The sequence below is a fragment of the Cherax quadricarinatus genome, chromosome 62 (assembly GCF_038502225.1).
Source record: "Cherax quadricarinatus isolate ZL_2023a chromosome 62, ASM3850222v1, whole genome shotgun sequence".
Lineage (NCBI taxonomy): Eukaryota > Metazoa > Arthropoda > Malacostraca > Decapoda > Parastacidae > Cherax > Cherax quadricarinatus.
In genome coordinates, this window is record NC_091353.1 from 2,969,285 (window position 1) to 2,985,351 (window position 16,067).

The following is a 16,067-nucleotide window of genomic DNA, read 5'->3' on the forward strand; positions in this document are numbered from 1 at the left end:
AGAAAATTATACTGCATTATTATTCCAAAGTCTCAAATTACTCAATATACAACACACTATGCAATTTATATACAGAGAATAAACTTCAACCCAGAGCTCTAACTCTTCATGGAGAGCTGCAACACAACACAATACAAGACTTAAGTGTCAAGACTCTGGTATATCCAATGCTCAACTTAACCTTTACAGCAACTTCATGCAAACAGACGGCCCTAAAATTAAGAACTTCCTCCCAGAAGATGTAAAAGTTACCCTCTCAGCCACAACAGAGGTCATTGGGAGGTATTCAGGTTCAATTGAAGGAAGATGATAAATCCAGATCCTTGGATCAAGAGCCCCTCACCAGCATCAAGGAACCTGCTAGAACTGTTCAAAATTGTCATGAACATGAAAGTGAAGTCGAACATTTGGATTGGCCCCACAATCACCGGATCTAAATATTACCGAGCAACTGTAGGGTCACTCGGAACAGCAAGCCAGGAACCAGTTTCCTCCACCATTGTTTTTGGAAGAGTTAGAGCAAGTTTTGCTTGAGGAATGACTCAAAATTTCCCTGGATACTGTTCAAATGCTATATGAATCAATTCCTCGATGAATTGGTGCTGTTTTAGTTGCAAATGGAGGATCAACTCCATGATAAAATAAAAAATGGTACATAAAAAAAAACTATTCATATTATTTTGTCCAACTATGTTCTACCTCAGTATTCAACAATACAACTATTATACTAAACTGTTACACAAGATCTCAAAATTTCACAAATCATAAACAAAAGTGCTAAAGTATTTTGCAAACCATAACATTCTAATAAACCAATCTAAATTGCACAAATGTCCAGTAAGTATAAGTTAATATTAAGGCTGCTTAAAATGCTCTGGCTTTCCATAATATAGTTTATACATGTCAATTAATCTTGAGTCAATTGTGTAGTGTACTATATTATTATTACAATCAAAACTAAGCAGTAAACCCACAAGGGTCACACACATAGTGTACTATAATTTATAAAAATAAAGTTTGTTTTAATGTTAGAACATAAGTAGATAACAAAAATACAAAAAGAAGAATAACTTACACAGCGGCAAGACAGGATGAGACGTCATCCGGCGGGTTCCTTCTATACGATGACACAGCAACTAGAAAATGTAAACAACAAGAATCTCAATTGAAATGAAGCCTCCAATGACTACTCTGCATACTGAAATCTCATGGAAATAAAACTAATTTCATTTCTTGAAAATGAAAATGAGAAACACCTATACAGTGGTACCCTGAGTTTCATACATAATTCGTTCCAGAAGGCTGTTCGAGAGATGTTACCGAATGAATTTGTTCCCATAAGGAATAATGTAAATTAGATTTGTCCGTTTTAGACCCCCAAAAATTCACTTACAAAAGCACTTACAATAATACACTTACATAACTGTTCGAGTTGGGAGCTGTATAAAACTCGGGGTACCACTGTACTAGCATTCTTACAGATAAACATGCAGATGCATTAAGTTTATCAAGAGAGAGATATACCAAGGCTACAATATCCTTCATATCACCTACTCTACTGTAACCAGATAGTTTTGTGAACAAATTGTAATCTGGGTATAAACCTCATACACCATTTACATGAACTAAAATACTTGTAATATAATTATAATTATGTATAGTACATACAGCACAGTACTTATCTACTACACCTCATGCATAACTTTCCATGGTTTTGGTAAAAGCTAATATAGGAGCTGGGCAAAAAATGTAAAATTTATAAGGACAGTAATAAAAATAAAGTGAGTAAAGTTTAATAAAGGAAAACAGTGCCTCTACCCAAGTCATTCTGAAACGTTCTTTACCACAGAAGTGACGACATGCTACACAGAAATCAAAATACACACAGCTGCACCACATTAATTCATTTAAGTGACCAAAACTCAAGACTCATTAAATGATGTGAGTATATTATCAAAAGTTAATGAAACTTTACATAGGATGAGGAAAACAATTTGTAGTAAAGCCAATATCAAGTCCAGGATGATAATCTTTATTAATGAATTAAGTAGCTCCATATCTTAAAAGAACATAAATGGAAAAACAACAACTTATTGAAACTTATGCCATAATGTTACATAAAACATATTTTTTTTAGCACAAGTGACAACTGACGGAGACAAGTACAGTGGACCCCCGCTTAACGATCACCTCCCAATGCAACCAATTATGTAAGTGTATTTATGTAAGTGCGTTTGTACGTGTATGTTTGGGGGTCTGAAATGGACTAATCTACTTCACAATATTCCTTATGGGAATAAATTCAGTCAGTACTGGCACCTGAACATACTTCTGGAATAAAAAAAATATCGTTAACTGGGGGTCCGCTGTATATTTTCAGTGATAATACTGACGAAATGACACAAGTACTACATAAACTTAGAATATTTTTATTTGATACGTTTCAGTGTTGGGACCGTGCTTGATCCAAGAGATCCTTTATCATGAACAAAGTTCCAGGACTAACACATAGTTAACAAAGATGTCTAAAGTGTGTGTTCTTAGTGTCCTTTCATTGTAATAATAATAATAACCTTTATTGCTACATGTATGTACAAGGTATACAGACCATAGCTGACAACAACGACATACTGTTATAGAGTACCTTATTATGCAGAGCATTTCAGGTAAATTAGGTCAATTTCTTTCCCCACGATGCAACCCATGCCAGTCCACTAACACCCAGATATTTATTTTACTGCTTGGTGATCAGGGACAGCAGATGTCCCTGCTCCACCTGTACCAGGGATCAAATCACAGTGCTCAGTGTGTGAGCTGACAAAGTCAGGTATACACTTACCAAGACTCCCAAGCCATCCGTGTTAGATTACTTTTGTAGATTAATGAAGCAGAGTAATGCTTATGGTGTCCCATCTTCATGATCCTTATCCCAGGATGCAACCCACAACACTTGATTAATACTCAGATACCTAATTTACTGCTAGGTGAACATGGGCAGCAAATTCAAGCCTGAGACCATTATACACACACACACACACGTGCATGTGTGTGTGTGTGTGTGTGTGTGTGTGTGTGTGTGTGTGTGTGTGTGTGTGTGTGTGTGTGTGTGTGTGTGTGTGTGTGTGTGTGTGTGTGTGTGTGTGTGTGTGTGTGTGTGTGTGTGTGTGTGTGTGTGTGTGTGTGTGTGTGTGTGTGTGTGTGTGTGTGTGTGTGTGTGTGTGTGTGTGTGTGTGTGTGTGTGTGTGTGTGTGTGTGTGTGTGTGTGTGTGTGTGTGTGTGTGTGTGTGTGTGTGTGTGTGTGTGTGTGTGTGTGTGTGTGTGTCCAAATACTCCATGCACATGATATCTTAATACCAGTCAGTTTATGGTGGCTATGTAAGTTTGCAAACCACTAGCAACAACAGCCTGGTTGACTAGGTAGCCAACAAAGAAACCTAGCCTCATGTCAGGCTATGGGGGGTTGAACTATCCTCAAAACCAGTCATGGGTCGTCTCCCAAAACTCCAAATGGTTAAACACTCAAACCTACATTCAATGCCATTTATAGTCAACTTTTCTTTAACCCTGAGAGATACCGACTTGCAAGATAGTTGCAATGATAGCTTACTCACGAATGTCTTATAGATTGCTTGTGTTCAGTGGAGTATTTGCAGCATTTACAGAGAATTTTGTACATCAGCAGTTTTTTTTGTTTGATCAGATCAGTATCTAATGTGTGAATACTCACATTACACAAATTGGTAGACACATTATCACACAAATTATTGATCAAAAGTAATTCATGTGTGCACAAGCAGGCCTGACCATCTTCCATTATGTGAACATTTTTAAGCAAAATATAGATTGGAAACACTCAATCTTGTTGAAACTACCACACTGTAAATACATTACAAATTAAGTGAAATTGTAGACTTCCTGAATGTCAACATACGAAGTAGATGAAGGAAACCTTATGGTACTGTACTGGCAGTGAGGTCACCTATTATGACCTCACTTGCAAGTCATATTACTTGATATACTGTGCATAAAGTATATGTATGACATACTCTCTAGGCAGACCTTGTAAGGCTGGCTTATAAGGCAACAGCGCTTGGCAGACAAGCAGGTTGTGAATTCATTGTTGTAATAACTTTGCAAAAAATCAGTCTAAACATCATAAAATTTATAACATATGTCAGTGATGTTTAATACAGTACTAAATTTAGTTTGACCTATGATATCTTGGCAATGTTATGTCAAGTTGTTAAGTTAGTTTTGATGAAAAATAAAAAATTTATATGCCACATTAACTCCCAAAAATATACCTATTAAGTAATACACAAGAGAAAATTAAAAAAAATATACATGTTCAGAGCAGTTCAGCTTATCTGATTAACTCAGCTTAAAAAGCACAACAAATGTTGTACTGTGGAAACCAAAACTGCATCCATCTCTTTGGTTTACACAGTTTCAGTTATCCAGAGCTTACTGTGGCCTGATTTGCTTAACAATGGCAGCAAAGCATAATAGTAGTGATGGTGGGAGTTCTTCAAAACTTAAGAGAAGCAGAAAAGTGCTTTCCATCAGTGAAAAAGTGATAATTCTCCACTTATTGTGTGTAATTTATCAATTGAACTTTATAAGTACATATGTAAATGAAAAACAACTTTTATATATAGGGTTAGCTACTATCCATGGTTTCGGGTATCCACGGTAGGTCTTAAAACGTATCCCTCGCAGATACGAGGGGACTACTGTACATGTATATACAGAGCTGGATTAAGAGTGTAAGGCCCTCGGGCTACAGGTGCTGTGAGGCCCTCAGTGATATTTTCAAAAGGACAAAAAGTTAAATATTAAATTTATTTCTACAAGACTAACTACAATTAATTTGCATAATTTCTTGGAAACAAATTTCTCCAAAACATCACTAGATTGTAAGTCGAGAACATCTCTGGAGGTCTTCCAGTCAACGGAGACCTCTGGCTGCAGTTCCTAAAGCCCATGCCTTAATCTGGCTCTGTATATATAATATGTAAGGGTATGACTCTCAACATCAATATTGTTGGTATAGCAGACAAAAAATAAAAACTAATTCACAGAGCCTAGAAGCTGAGCCTTCATTTCTGTGACTATCATGAATGCTGCCATACAACCACATAATTCCCACCAAGCTTCAATTGCTTCCATTAACATTTATCTTATTTTAACTCCTATATGTAAATTGTATATATTAGATGATGTTAGATGGAGCCAGGGCATGCTGGGTGACAACCTGAGCCAGGGCATGCTGGGTGACAACGTGAGCCAGGGCATGCTGGGTGACAACCTGAGCCAGGGCATGCTGGGTGACAACCTGAGCCAGGGCATGCTGGGTGACAATCTGAGCCAGGGCATGCTGGGTGACAATCTGAGCCAGGTCATGCTGGGTGACAACCTGAGCCAGATCATGCTGGGTGACAACCTGAGCCAGATCATGCTGGGTGATAACCTGAGCCAGGTCATGCTGAGTGACAACCTGAGCCAGGTCATGCTGAGTGACAACCTGAGCCAGGTCATGCTGAGTGACAACCTGAGCCAGGTCATGCTGAGTGACAACCTGAGTCAGGTCATGCTGGGTGACAACCTGAGCCAGATCATGCTGGGTGACAACCTGAGCCAGATCATGCTGGGTGACAACCTGAGCCAGATCATGCTGGGTGACAACCTGAGCCAGATCATGCTGGGTGACAACCTCACTCCTCTACTACACCAACACAACAAAATAAATATTGGAACAAGGACTTTTAATTAACCCCTTCTTCCTGACAGGCCCCTCCCTCTGTTGCTGCAAATCACATGTTATACAAAATACAATCACACCGATTTAGGGTATTATTATTAACAAAAAAAAAAAAAAAAAAAAAAAAAAAAAAAAAAATGTAGGTCACTCAGCATTGCCAGTTTAGAGTATAGAATAATTCGTATAAGTCCTTTTTATCTATCAATCTTAACAGAGATTTGACACTATCTTAATGTATAAACTAAGTTGTTACTTATATCTATTTAGCATATTTGATCAAATAATATAGATGGGTCTTATTTTTCTTCATGTTTTACACAAGAAAATATATATGAAGCTCAAATCTATATCTATTTCAGATGTAGTTGCTCGTGCTCCAAACAGGCCACACAAAGTGACCAAAGCAGCAGCAGCCTTGGTCAGTATACTACCAGGTATACTGCACTGCATGCTACTAGATTTTTGTGCTTAACAATATTTTATTACACAAACTACATTTTGAGTATTGCAGAAAAGAAAGTTGTATTGTATTGTATTATGTATCAAAAGTTGGTAAAACAAAATATAATTAGTAACCTTGTATACAAAAATTATTTACCTGTATGACCTAATAGATGCCCATGTTCTTCCTAATTCCACACTTTCCTTGAGTATATTAACCTTTGTTCTATAACTATTAGTGAATTTGATAACAGTTCATCAAAAATTTTGGGTTCATTTCCTGTCTCATACGAGGCATCAAAATGCTGAAACGGCCTTAAACATCATTCTTATTTATTCATGTATTAAGTCTAGAGAGCAGAGACTAGTGGTTTTTGGAATATGATGTCTTGTCAGAGTGAAAGCAAGGTAACATTAGGAAAGATTTCAGAAAAACTAGTAAGCTTGACTTAGAATGTTGGAGATGGAAGGTACACTGCTTGCACTCTGAAGGCTGTGTGAGGAGGCTGTAGTTCACTGCATAACTGAATTTATGATGAGGTGAATATATGAATGAAATGAATCTTTGTTTCTCTATGTCACTTTGTCTTGGGCAAAAAGTCAATGAGTTAAAAAATGCTTATATTTTATATACATTTTATTTCAAAGCTGCTAAAACATAAATTCAGATGCTGACTTTACTACTCTCTCTCACAATTCCTCATTTGCTTTATATACTGTACTGTATATTTATATAAAAAACGAATATGTAACAATCCATAATACACTATTATACAATGCAAAACAGAAAATAAACACAATCACGGGGAATAAACAACTTTTGTTAAGGTAAAACATTCCTCACCGGCTTCAGGCAATGGCGACTGCGTTCCCATACGAAGCGACAGAAACGAGGGTTGTTGGAGCCAGGGAAATGGACCCCTTTAAACTCCTTCAACTGAGCCGCATTAATGAGACAACACAGCTCAGTACACAGTAAAGCTAGCATTCTACATTGATGAAATTGCTAGAGTGAAAAATTTAAAGATTTCTATGGCAACCTATATATTTCTGCTACATGGGGAAGTATGAAGGGAAAACATTTTAAAAAGAACTTGAAGAAACTTGAAGAAACTTGAACTGTGCTCCGTGTTATGTACTAAAATATGCCTAAAGTAATATACAGTACATCGTTATCACCAATGATTGTTTTAGAAGGGACAATAAAAACTTGTAAACAATGTAACAAGAACATGGATTAAATGATTTTCACATCAAAAATGTGCATTAGTAGAAATTTTAGATCTTTGTAAAAGACATCTTGACGGCTACCATAATAAAGATTAAGGTACACTACTGGCCCTGAAGCATTTTGTAAAGAAGACACAAGAAAGAAAAAGAAATGAAATATAGGATCTGCTGGTGTGACTCTCCAGAGATGTGCAAGTACTGTCATCTCTGAAGAGTTGTATTAGTGTCAGTGTTGTGCAGGAACTACAACACACCGACTCTGCACAGATGTATCAGTGTTTGGTAGTAACTACAATATGAATGAACATGAAAGAAAAACAAGTTGTTAATTACAGTCATGACAAGAGTGTAGTAAAGTAAGGTAAATGGAACACAAATGCCTGCACTGTAACAGAAAAGTTACAATATATATATCTTATAGCCCACACAGCACACATAATTACACAGGGAAACCAAAAGTAATTACAATGGACAAGAGGCTTTCTGTTTGAAAGGAAAATGTAAAATACTGATAAGAGAAATGTCATGACTGGTAGATGTTCATGTAGTGTTCCAAAGTTCAATACTTGAACTGATAATATTTCTAATTCATACTAATGATTTGGCAAGAGAATAAATACCTGCATAAAAATGTCTATGGATGATGCAAAATGCATATGTAAAATATTTTTTTTTACTAAATCCCTACACAAAGACTTGGTTAAACTGACAGATGGATAGCGTAATTAATAGTGTATCAATATTTAAATAAGATGACAAGGAAGAGCACTCAAACTACAAAGACTATCTAGCTAACAACAACTGATAAAAAAGCTCTAGAAATGGCAATGAGAGAAAATTAGATTAAGCACCAAAAGGAAAAAAGATCTTGTCAAACTGCTGTTTGCAACAGCTGAAGTCCTGTATTGCTATATCAAATCTATCAAGTTATTGTAAATAATGACAGCCATAAGACAACCTTTTATAAGACAAATACAGTATGGCCCCGCTTTGCAGCGTTCCACTAATACGGTCATTTCAAATTATGACCAAAACTCTCTATATGGCTCCCTCCACCTGACTTTCTAATACGGTCACCGCGCCCCACTCGGTTTGTTTACATTCTATGCGAGATCCATAAGCACTAAGTCTCTCCATTATGTCTGGAAACTCCAAAATTTCAAGTGTTTTTAAAAGTTATTTCATATTTTATATATACTCTGATAATTATACTTATGTATACCTGTACCTAAATAAACTTACATACTGTGCTGGCATGCAGGTACACATTAAAATCAGTAAGAGTGTCTTATGTCTCGAGACATCATATTAGAAATGATAATAATCGAGTCTCATTAAATGTCGTATATTACGTTAATATACACATTTTCATTACTCCATCCATGATATTTTTTTCAAAATTATGTAATAAACATGATACATAACATATAAAGATGATAAATACACCTCACAATAGAATAAATAAACATAAATATGAGATGTGGTAGCCAGACTTTTACAAGTAATGGCAAGAATAACATTTTCTCTAGTCCAACATCAGAGAAAATGTGTTACTTACTCCTTTCGTATGTATGTAAGTTTATTCAGGTATACACAAATACAGCTACATAGATTATCATACATAGCAGCATATGTGTAGAGAACCTGGGATAACCCAAAAAGGTCAGACAGAGTGAATTATTTCCATTGCCTTCACTCAGAGCGTCATTTCTTCTAAAAATGGTGTTACATGAAAATGGGATTGTTCTTCTTTATTTATTCTACCATATCAATGTAGAGACAACTTGTACACAATGTAACTTGTACACAAACCAGACGTGTACACTTTGTTTACAAAACTTACGTTCACCTGGTTTGTTTACATAACTCTGCGCCTGTCCTCTCTGAAGTACTCATTCTCTCTCTCTCTCTCTCTCTCTCTCTCTCTCATTTATTCGTTTTATCTCGTTTACTCGCCTCTGACCCTATATTAAGACTACAAATATTTTAAGGTAAGTAATCAGTGAACTGTATATGCATTTTATCACTCTGGGGTGCTTAAATATCATAGAATAGCATGTGTGGGTGGGGTGGTCTGGCTGGCTACCATACATACTGCACTTTATTTCTTACAAAAAATACTGCTTATCTCACCCTAGATTAAGACTACAAATCTTTCTTTCTTTCAATGCACCAGCCATTTCCCACTGAGGTGGGGTGGCTCAAAAGGAAAAACGAATGTTTCGCCTTTTAAATTTAGTAATACATACAGGAGAAGGGGTTACTAGCCCCTTGCTCCTGGCATTTTAGTCGCCTCTTACGACACGCATGGCTTATGGAGGAAGAATTCTGTTCCGCTTCCCCATGGAGAAGACTACAAATATTTTAAGGTAAACAATGTGTGAACTGTATATGCATTTTATCGCTCTGGGATGCTTAAATGTAAGAGAATATTATGTGCAGGTGGGGTGGCCTGGTATGGTAGCCCGGCTGACTACCATACATACCACACTTCATTTCTAACAATAAATACTACTTGTCTCACCCTAGACTAAGACTACAAATATTTTAAGGTAAGTAATGAGTGCACTATGTGTGTATTTTACTTTTTTGTTGTTTTTTGATGCCTAGTTCCATTGCTAACTTAATATATGTTAGTGTAAACTTGTTATCTAGTATTTGTATGCATTTATAAGGGAAAAAAAAAAAGGTGTTCCACTTTACGGCGATTTCCGCTTACGGCAGTAGCCTGGAACCTAACCTGCCGTATAAGTGGGGCGGCCCTACTGTAATGTGTATATTATTTATGTTTATATCATAACCAGATGGTTCAACCTGTCACACTTCCAAGAACATCTTAATGAGGTGGAACCATCCATATAACTTACACTAGCAGAGGAGGCAAATAATACCCTGCCTTTCCTCAATACGCTGGCCATCTTCCAACGAGGCAGGGTGACCCAAAAAAGAAACACTTTTGCCATCATTTACACTATTACTGTCTTGTCAGAGGACCACAGATACGACAATTTAGATGTCACTCTAAACAGCAAATATCCCAAACCCCTCCTTTAGAGTGCAGGCACTACTTCCCACCTCCAGGACTCAAGTCTGGCTAACTGATTTCCCTGAATCGTTTCACAAAACATTACTCTTCTCACACTCCAACAGCTCGTCAATTCCCAAAAACCTTTCGTTTCCACTCACTCCTATTTAACATGCTCACACATGCCTGCTGAATGTCCAAGCCCCATGCACTCAAAACCTCCTTTACCCCCTCCCTCCATCCTTTCTTAGGACAACCCCTACCCCACCTTCCCTCCACTACAGATTTATATACCCTCCAAGTCATCCTATTTTGCCTTATCATTCCACCAATCACTCCTTTTGCCTCCCACACCCACCCTCCTATATCCACAGCCTTCTGCCCCAAAATTCTAACACTGCATTTTTAAAACTATCACACCCCTCTTCAACCCCCACACTACCTATACTCCTATTAGCCCACCTTTCTCCCAATAGTTGCTTATATCTCACCCACACTTCCTCCTCTCTTACTCTCTTATGCCATTTTCCTTCTGCCATTTCCAACAAATTATTTTCATTATGCCCAATATCATATCTTGTATACTTATCCTCTTTTTCTTAAAATATGTATTACTAATTACCAAGCCTCTTTCTATACAAACTTCAGACTTATTAAGACAAAATGGGATCCTAAAACAAGCAGTTTACCATAAATCTACCAACAAGGACTACCTCATCATCCTTTCTTATCCCACTATAATTTCAAAACCAAAAGTAAAATATCGATTGAGTTCTTCCTGTGGGCAGTCAGAGTTTGCACTGAAGAATTCTTAGAAGAGGAGATTAATTACATGAGGAGCACCTTTACTAGCCTCAAATTTCCTCCACATATAATTCTACTCGGCAAGCAAAAAGTCGAAGATATACCATGTAATAACAGGGGACAGAAAGACTAAACACGAAGATACACATTACTCGCAGGTATTGTCACACTGTCCTCCATCTTTCAGTAATACAGCACTGACATTGCTATAACTTCCACAAAACTATACAGGATTTACAAAGACCCTGACTCCATACATCAAACCCAAAAATAAAGGGGTGTACAAAATTCCACATGGCACAGCTAGGAGTCTACCAGTCTGTTTACACGAACAGACATAATCTCTGTACAGACAACACCAACAATGCCTGCAAACACCATTGTAACTCACATTCACACCTCATAGCATGAAAAAAAAGCTGAACTTTTGTACCAGGACCATGACACACTGAGATGATGATGCCTGGAATCATCCATTATTAAATTAACTAAAACTACCAAACAAAACAAGAGGATGTTTACTTCATCTACGCCTCCAGAGTACATTTTACTGAAATACAATAAGCTAGTATGGGTCAGTAGGCCCCCTGCAGTGCACAAGATCTATACTTCAAGTAATTTTGCTCACACTTAAGCCCATGACAACCCACTCGTGAAATCACGCTTTGGGGATCATACAAGCTATTCTCTCACATCTGTTATTAACTTTAAAAAGACCAGTACAGTATTTTGGTTAAATGTACACATGAAGGACTTTCCTAGGTAGTAGGTTGGTAGACAGCAACCGCCCAGGGAGGTACTACCGTCCTGCCAAGCGAGTAAAACAAAAGCCTGTAATTGTTTTACATGATGGTAGGATTGCTGGTGTCTTTTGTCTGTCTCATAAACATGCAAGATTTTGGGCACGTCTTGCTACTTCTACTTGCACTTAGGTCACACTACACATACATGTACAAGCATATATATACACGCCCCTCTGGGTTTTCTTCTATTTTCTTTCTAGTTCTTGTTCTTGTTTATTTCCTCTTATCTCCATGGGGAAGTGGAACAGAATTCTTCCTCCATAAGCCATGTGTGTCGTAAGAGGCGACTAAAATGCCGGAAGCAAGGGGCTAGTAACCTCTTCTCTTGTACATATTACTAAATGTAAAAGGAGAAACTTTCGTTTTTCCTTTTGGGCCACCCCGCCTCGGTGGGACACGGCCGGTGTGTTGAAAGAAGAATGAAGGACTTTCTACATTTGTGTCTTTGCAAACTTTTTCCATCAAGAAGACCATTGATACATGTAGAATCCTTGCTCTGACAAAGTGGCATCTGGAGTAACTGATGAAGCTCTATCAACTGTATAAGAACTGTTGGGTAATTTAGAACAGCGATGACTTACAGACTACTTGAGCACTACAGTACAAACAAACTTTCAACATCTCTGCATTACATCAACACAAGAATCACAGTCATCCATCTCAGCCCAGTAGGGCCACATTGATGATTCCCCCCCACTCCCTCCCACACACACACACACACTCGCATGCGCTCACACGTGCGCACACACACACACAAACACACACAAATGCACACACAAATGCACACACAAACACACACACAAATGCATGCACACACACACACACACACACACACACACACACACACACACACACACAAACGTGCACACACAAACACACACACACACACAAACACACACAAACACACACACACACACACACATACAAACGTGCACACACACACACACACACACACACACACACACAAGCAATAACAGCCAGAATTTAAAAAAAATAAGATAGTTTCTTTAAACATTTTAGTCTATTTTTAAAAAGCTGTTTTTTGGAGGTCCAAGACTCAAACATTTTTCCCTATAAGTTTTTCTCTTTAGATCACATAAATTCAAATAATGAACCAATTTTTAGGAAAAAACCAAAACATTACTCAAAAGTCTACAGTATATTCCTGAAGTTGTAATCACTATCTTATAAAGAATAAAAAGGCACAATACTGTAACTGGAATAACACACACATAACCCACACACACACACACAAACTTATGACCACATTTCAGTCTGACTTGGGCCATTAACTAGTCACACCAGTTAATGGTTCAAGTTAGAGCAAAACATCACAAGTTTCAGTCTCCTATATAAGAGTTATTCGTATACTATCTTATAAATACAAAACCCAATACAAAAATTATATGGGGAAAAAATTCAGAACATTATGTGCATGTTTATCAGTTTTTGCTGGACTTAAGGCTTGTGCAGCGCTAAACTAGTCGCCAAACAACTCAATCTTGATAAAATGGTTTAATTCATTAAAATCTATGTACTTACTTTTGAGTCTATATTCACCATAATCATTATATTTAAAATGTAAACAAAAAAAATAACAGAAAAACTAAAGTAATTAAATACTGGTATTATGCTATAATACTTATGTGTAGGTATTATATATGTGTACGTATTATGTACATGCAGGTGTTACGTATGTGTAGGCATTATGTACATGTAGGTATTATGTATCTGCAGGTATTATGTATGTGCAGGTATTATGTATGTGCAGGTATTATGTATGTGCAGGTATTATTTAAGTGAATTATGTACATGAAGGTATTAAATTAACAAGCGTGGACCCTACTGGTAGTCTTCTGTACTTGTGTAAGACTGGTGATCTGTGTACTTGTGTAAGACTGGTGATCTGTGTACTTGTGTAAGACTGGTGATCTGTGTACTTGTGTAAGACTGGTGATCTCTGTACTTGTGTAAGACTGGTGATCTCTGTACTTGTGTAAAACTGGTGATCTGTGCACTTGTGTAAGACTGGTGATCTGTGCACTTGTGTAAGACTGGTGATCTGTGCACTTGTGTAAGACTGGTGATCTGTGCACTTGTGTAAGACTGGTGATCTGTGCACTTGTGTAAGACTGGTGATCTGTGCACTTGTGTAAGACTGGTGATCTGTGCACTTGTGTAAGACTGGTGATCTGTGTACTTGTGTAAGACTGGTGATCTGTGTACTTGTGTAAGACTGGTGATCTGTGTACTTGTGTAAGACTGGTGATCTGTGTACTTGTATAAGACTGGTGATCTCTGTACTTGTGTAAGACTGGTGATCTGTGTACTTGTGTAAGACTGGTGATCTGTGTACTCGTGTAAGACTGGTGATCTGTGTACTTGTGTAAGACTGGTGATCTGCACACTTGTGTAAGACTGGTGATCTGTGCATATGTGTAAGACTGGTGATCTGCACACTTGTGTAAGACTGGTGATCTGTGCACTTGTGTAAGACTGGTGATCTGTGCACTTGTGTAAGACTGGTGATCTGCACACTTGTGTAAGACTGGTGATCTGCACACTTGTGTAAGACTGGTGATCTGTGCACTTGTGTAAGACTGGTGATCTGCACACTTGTGTAAGACTGGTGATCTGTGCATATGTGTAAGACTGGTGATCTGCACACTTGTGTAAGACTGGTGATCTGCACACTTGTGTAAGACTGGTGATCTGCACACTTGTGTAAGACTGGTGATCTGTGCACTTGTGTAAGACTGGTGATCTGCACACTTGTGTAAGACTGGTGATCTGTGCATATGTGTAAGACTGGTGATCTGCACACTTGTGTAAGACTGGTGATCTGCACACTTGTGTAAGACTGGTGATCTGCACACTTGTGTAAGACTGGTGATCTGCACACTTGTGTAAGACTGGTGATCTGCACACTTGTGTAAGACTGGTGATCTGCACACTTGTGTAAGACTGGTGATCTGCACACTTGTGTAAGACTGGTGATCTGCACACTTGTGTAAGACTGGTGATCTGCGCACTTGTGTAAGACTGGTGATCTGTACACTTGTGTAAGACTGGTGATCTGCACACTTGTGTAAGACTGGTGATCTGCACACTTGTGTAAGACTGGTGATCTGCACACTTGTGTAAGACTGGTGATCTGCACACTTGTGTAAGACTGGTGATCTGCGCACCTGTGTAAGACTGGTGATCTGTGCACTTGTGTAAGACTGGTGATCTGCGCACTTGTGTAAGACTGGTGATCTGCACACTTGTGTAAGACTGGTGATCTGCGCACTTGTGTAAGACTGGTGATCTGCACACTTGTGTAAGACTGGTGATCTGTACACTTGTGTAAGACTGGTGATCTGTGCACTTGTGTAAGACTGGTGATCTGCACACTTGTGTAAGACTGGTGATCTGCGCACCTGTGTAAGACTGGTGATCTGTGCACTTGTGTAAGACTGGTGATCTGCGCACTTGTGTAAGACTGGTGATCTGCACACTTGTGTAAGACTGATGATCTGTACACTTGTGTAAGACTGGTGATCTGTACACTGGTTTATAAATGGAAATATTAGCAGTCCTTTGAATCTGTAAAAAAAAAAAGAGCCTAATTTTTCTTTCAAACAAAACTGAAAGCCTAAAATAACTGCATTATCTTCTATGATTTTTTTTGGCATCATATACCCATTATCTAATGATCCAAGCTGACTTATGGCTGATAATTCATGGCAATGGTTAAGTAAGAGGCACATTATAGCTTGGCAAGTTTAACTACACAAGTGCAAACACACACATAAATTTCTTCTTTCAACACACCGGCCATATCCCACCGAGGCGGGACGGTCCAAAACGAAAAATGAAAGTTTCTCTTATTACATTTAGTAATATATACAGGAGAAGAGGTCACTAGCCCCTTGCTCCCAGCAAGGGGCTAGTAGTCGCCTCTTACAACACGCATGGCTTATGGAGGATGAATTCTGTTCCACTTCCTCCTGGATTTAAG

General features: G+C 38.0%; 1 protein-coding gene across 10 annotated transcripts in view; it reads right to left on the reverse strand.

Annotated features, from left to right (window-relative positions):
- Rbcn-3A (rabconnectin-3 alpha) overlaps positions 1-16,067 on the reverse strand; it is a 237,540-nt gene that overhangs the window by 17,095 nt on the left and 204,378 nt on the right. For 7 of the 10 annotated variants that reach the window (XM_070098327.1, XM_070098325.1, XM_070098320.1 and 4 more), the window contains 2 exons: positions 7,047-7,139; positions 1,076-1,136 (listed from right to left, as the gene is read on the reverse strand). In XM_070098327.1, coding sequence (XP_069954428.1) covers positions 1,076-1,136; positions 7,047-7,139 — 154 coding nt within the window. The remainder of the gene's footprint in view (positions 1-1,075; positions 1,137-7,046; positions 7,140-16,067) is intronic. The other 3 variants (XM_070098328.1, XM_070098326.1, XM_070098324.1) reach the window with 1 other exon arrangement.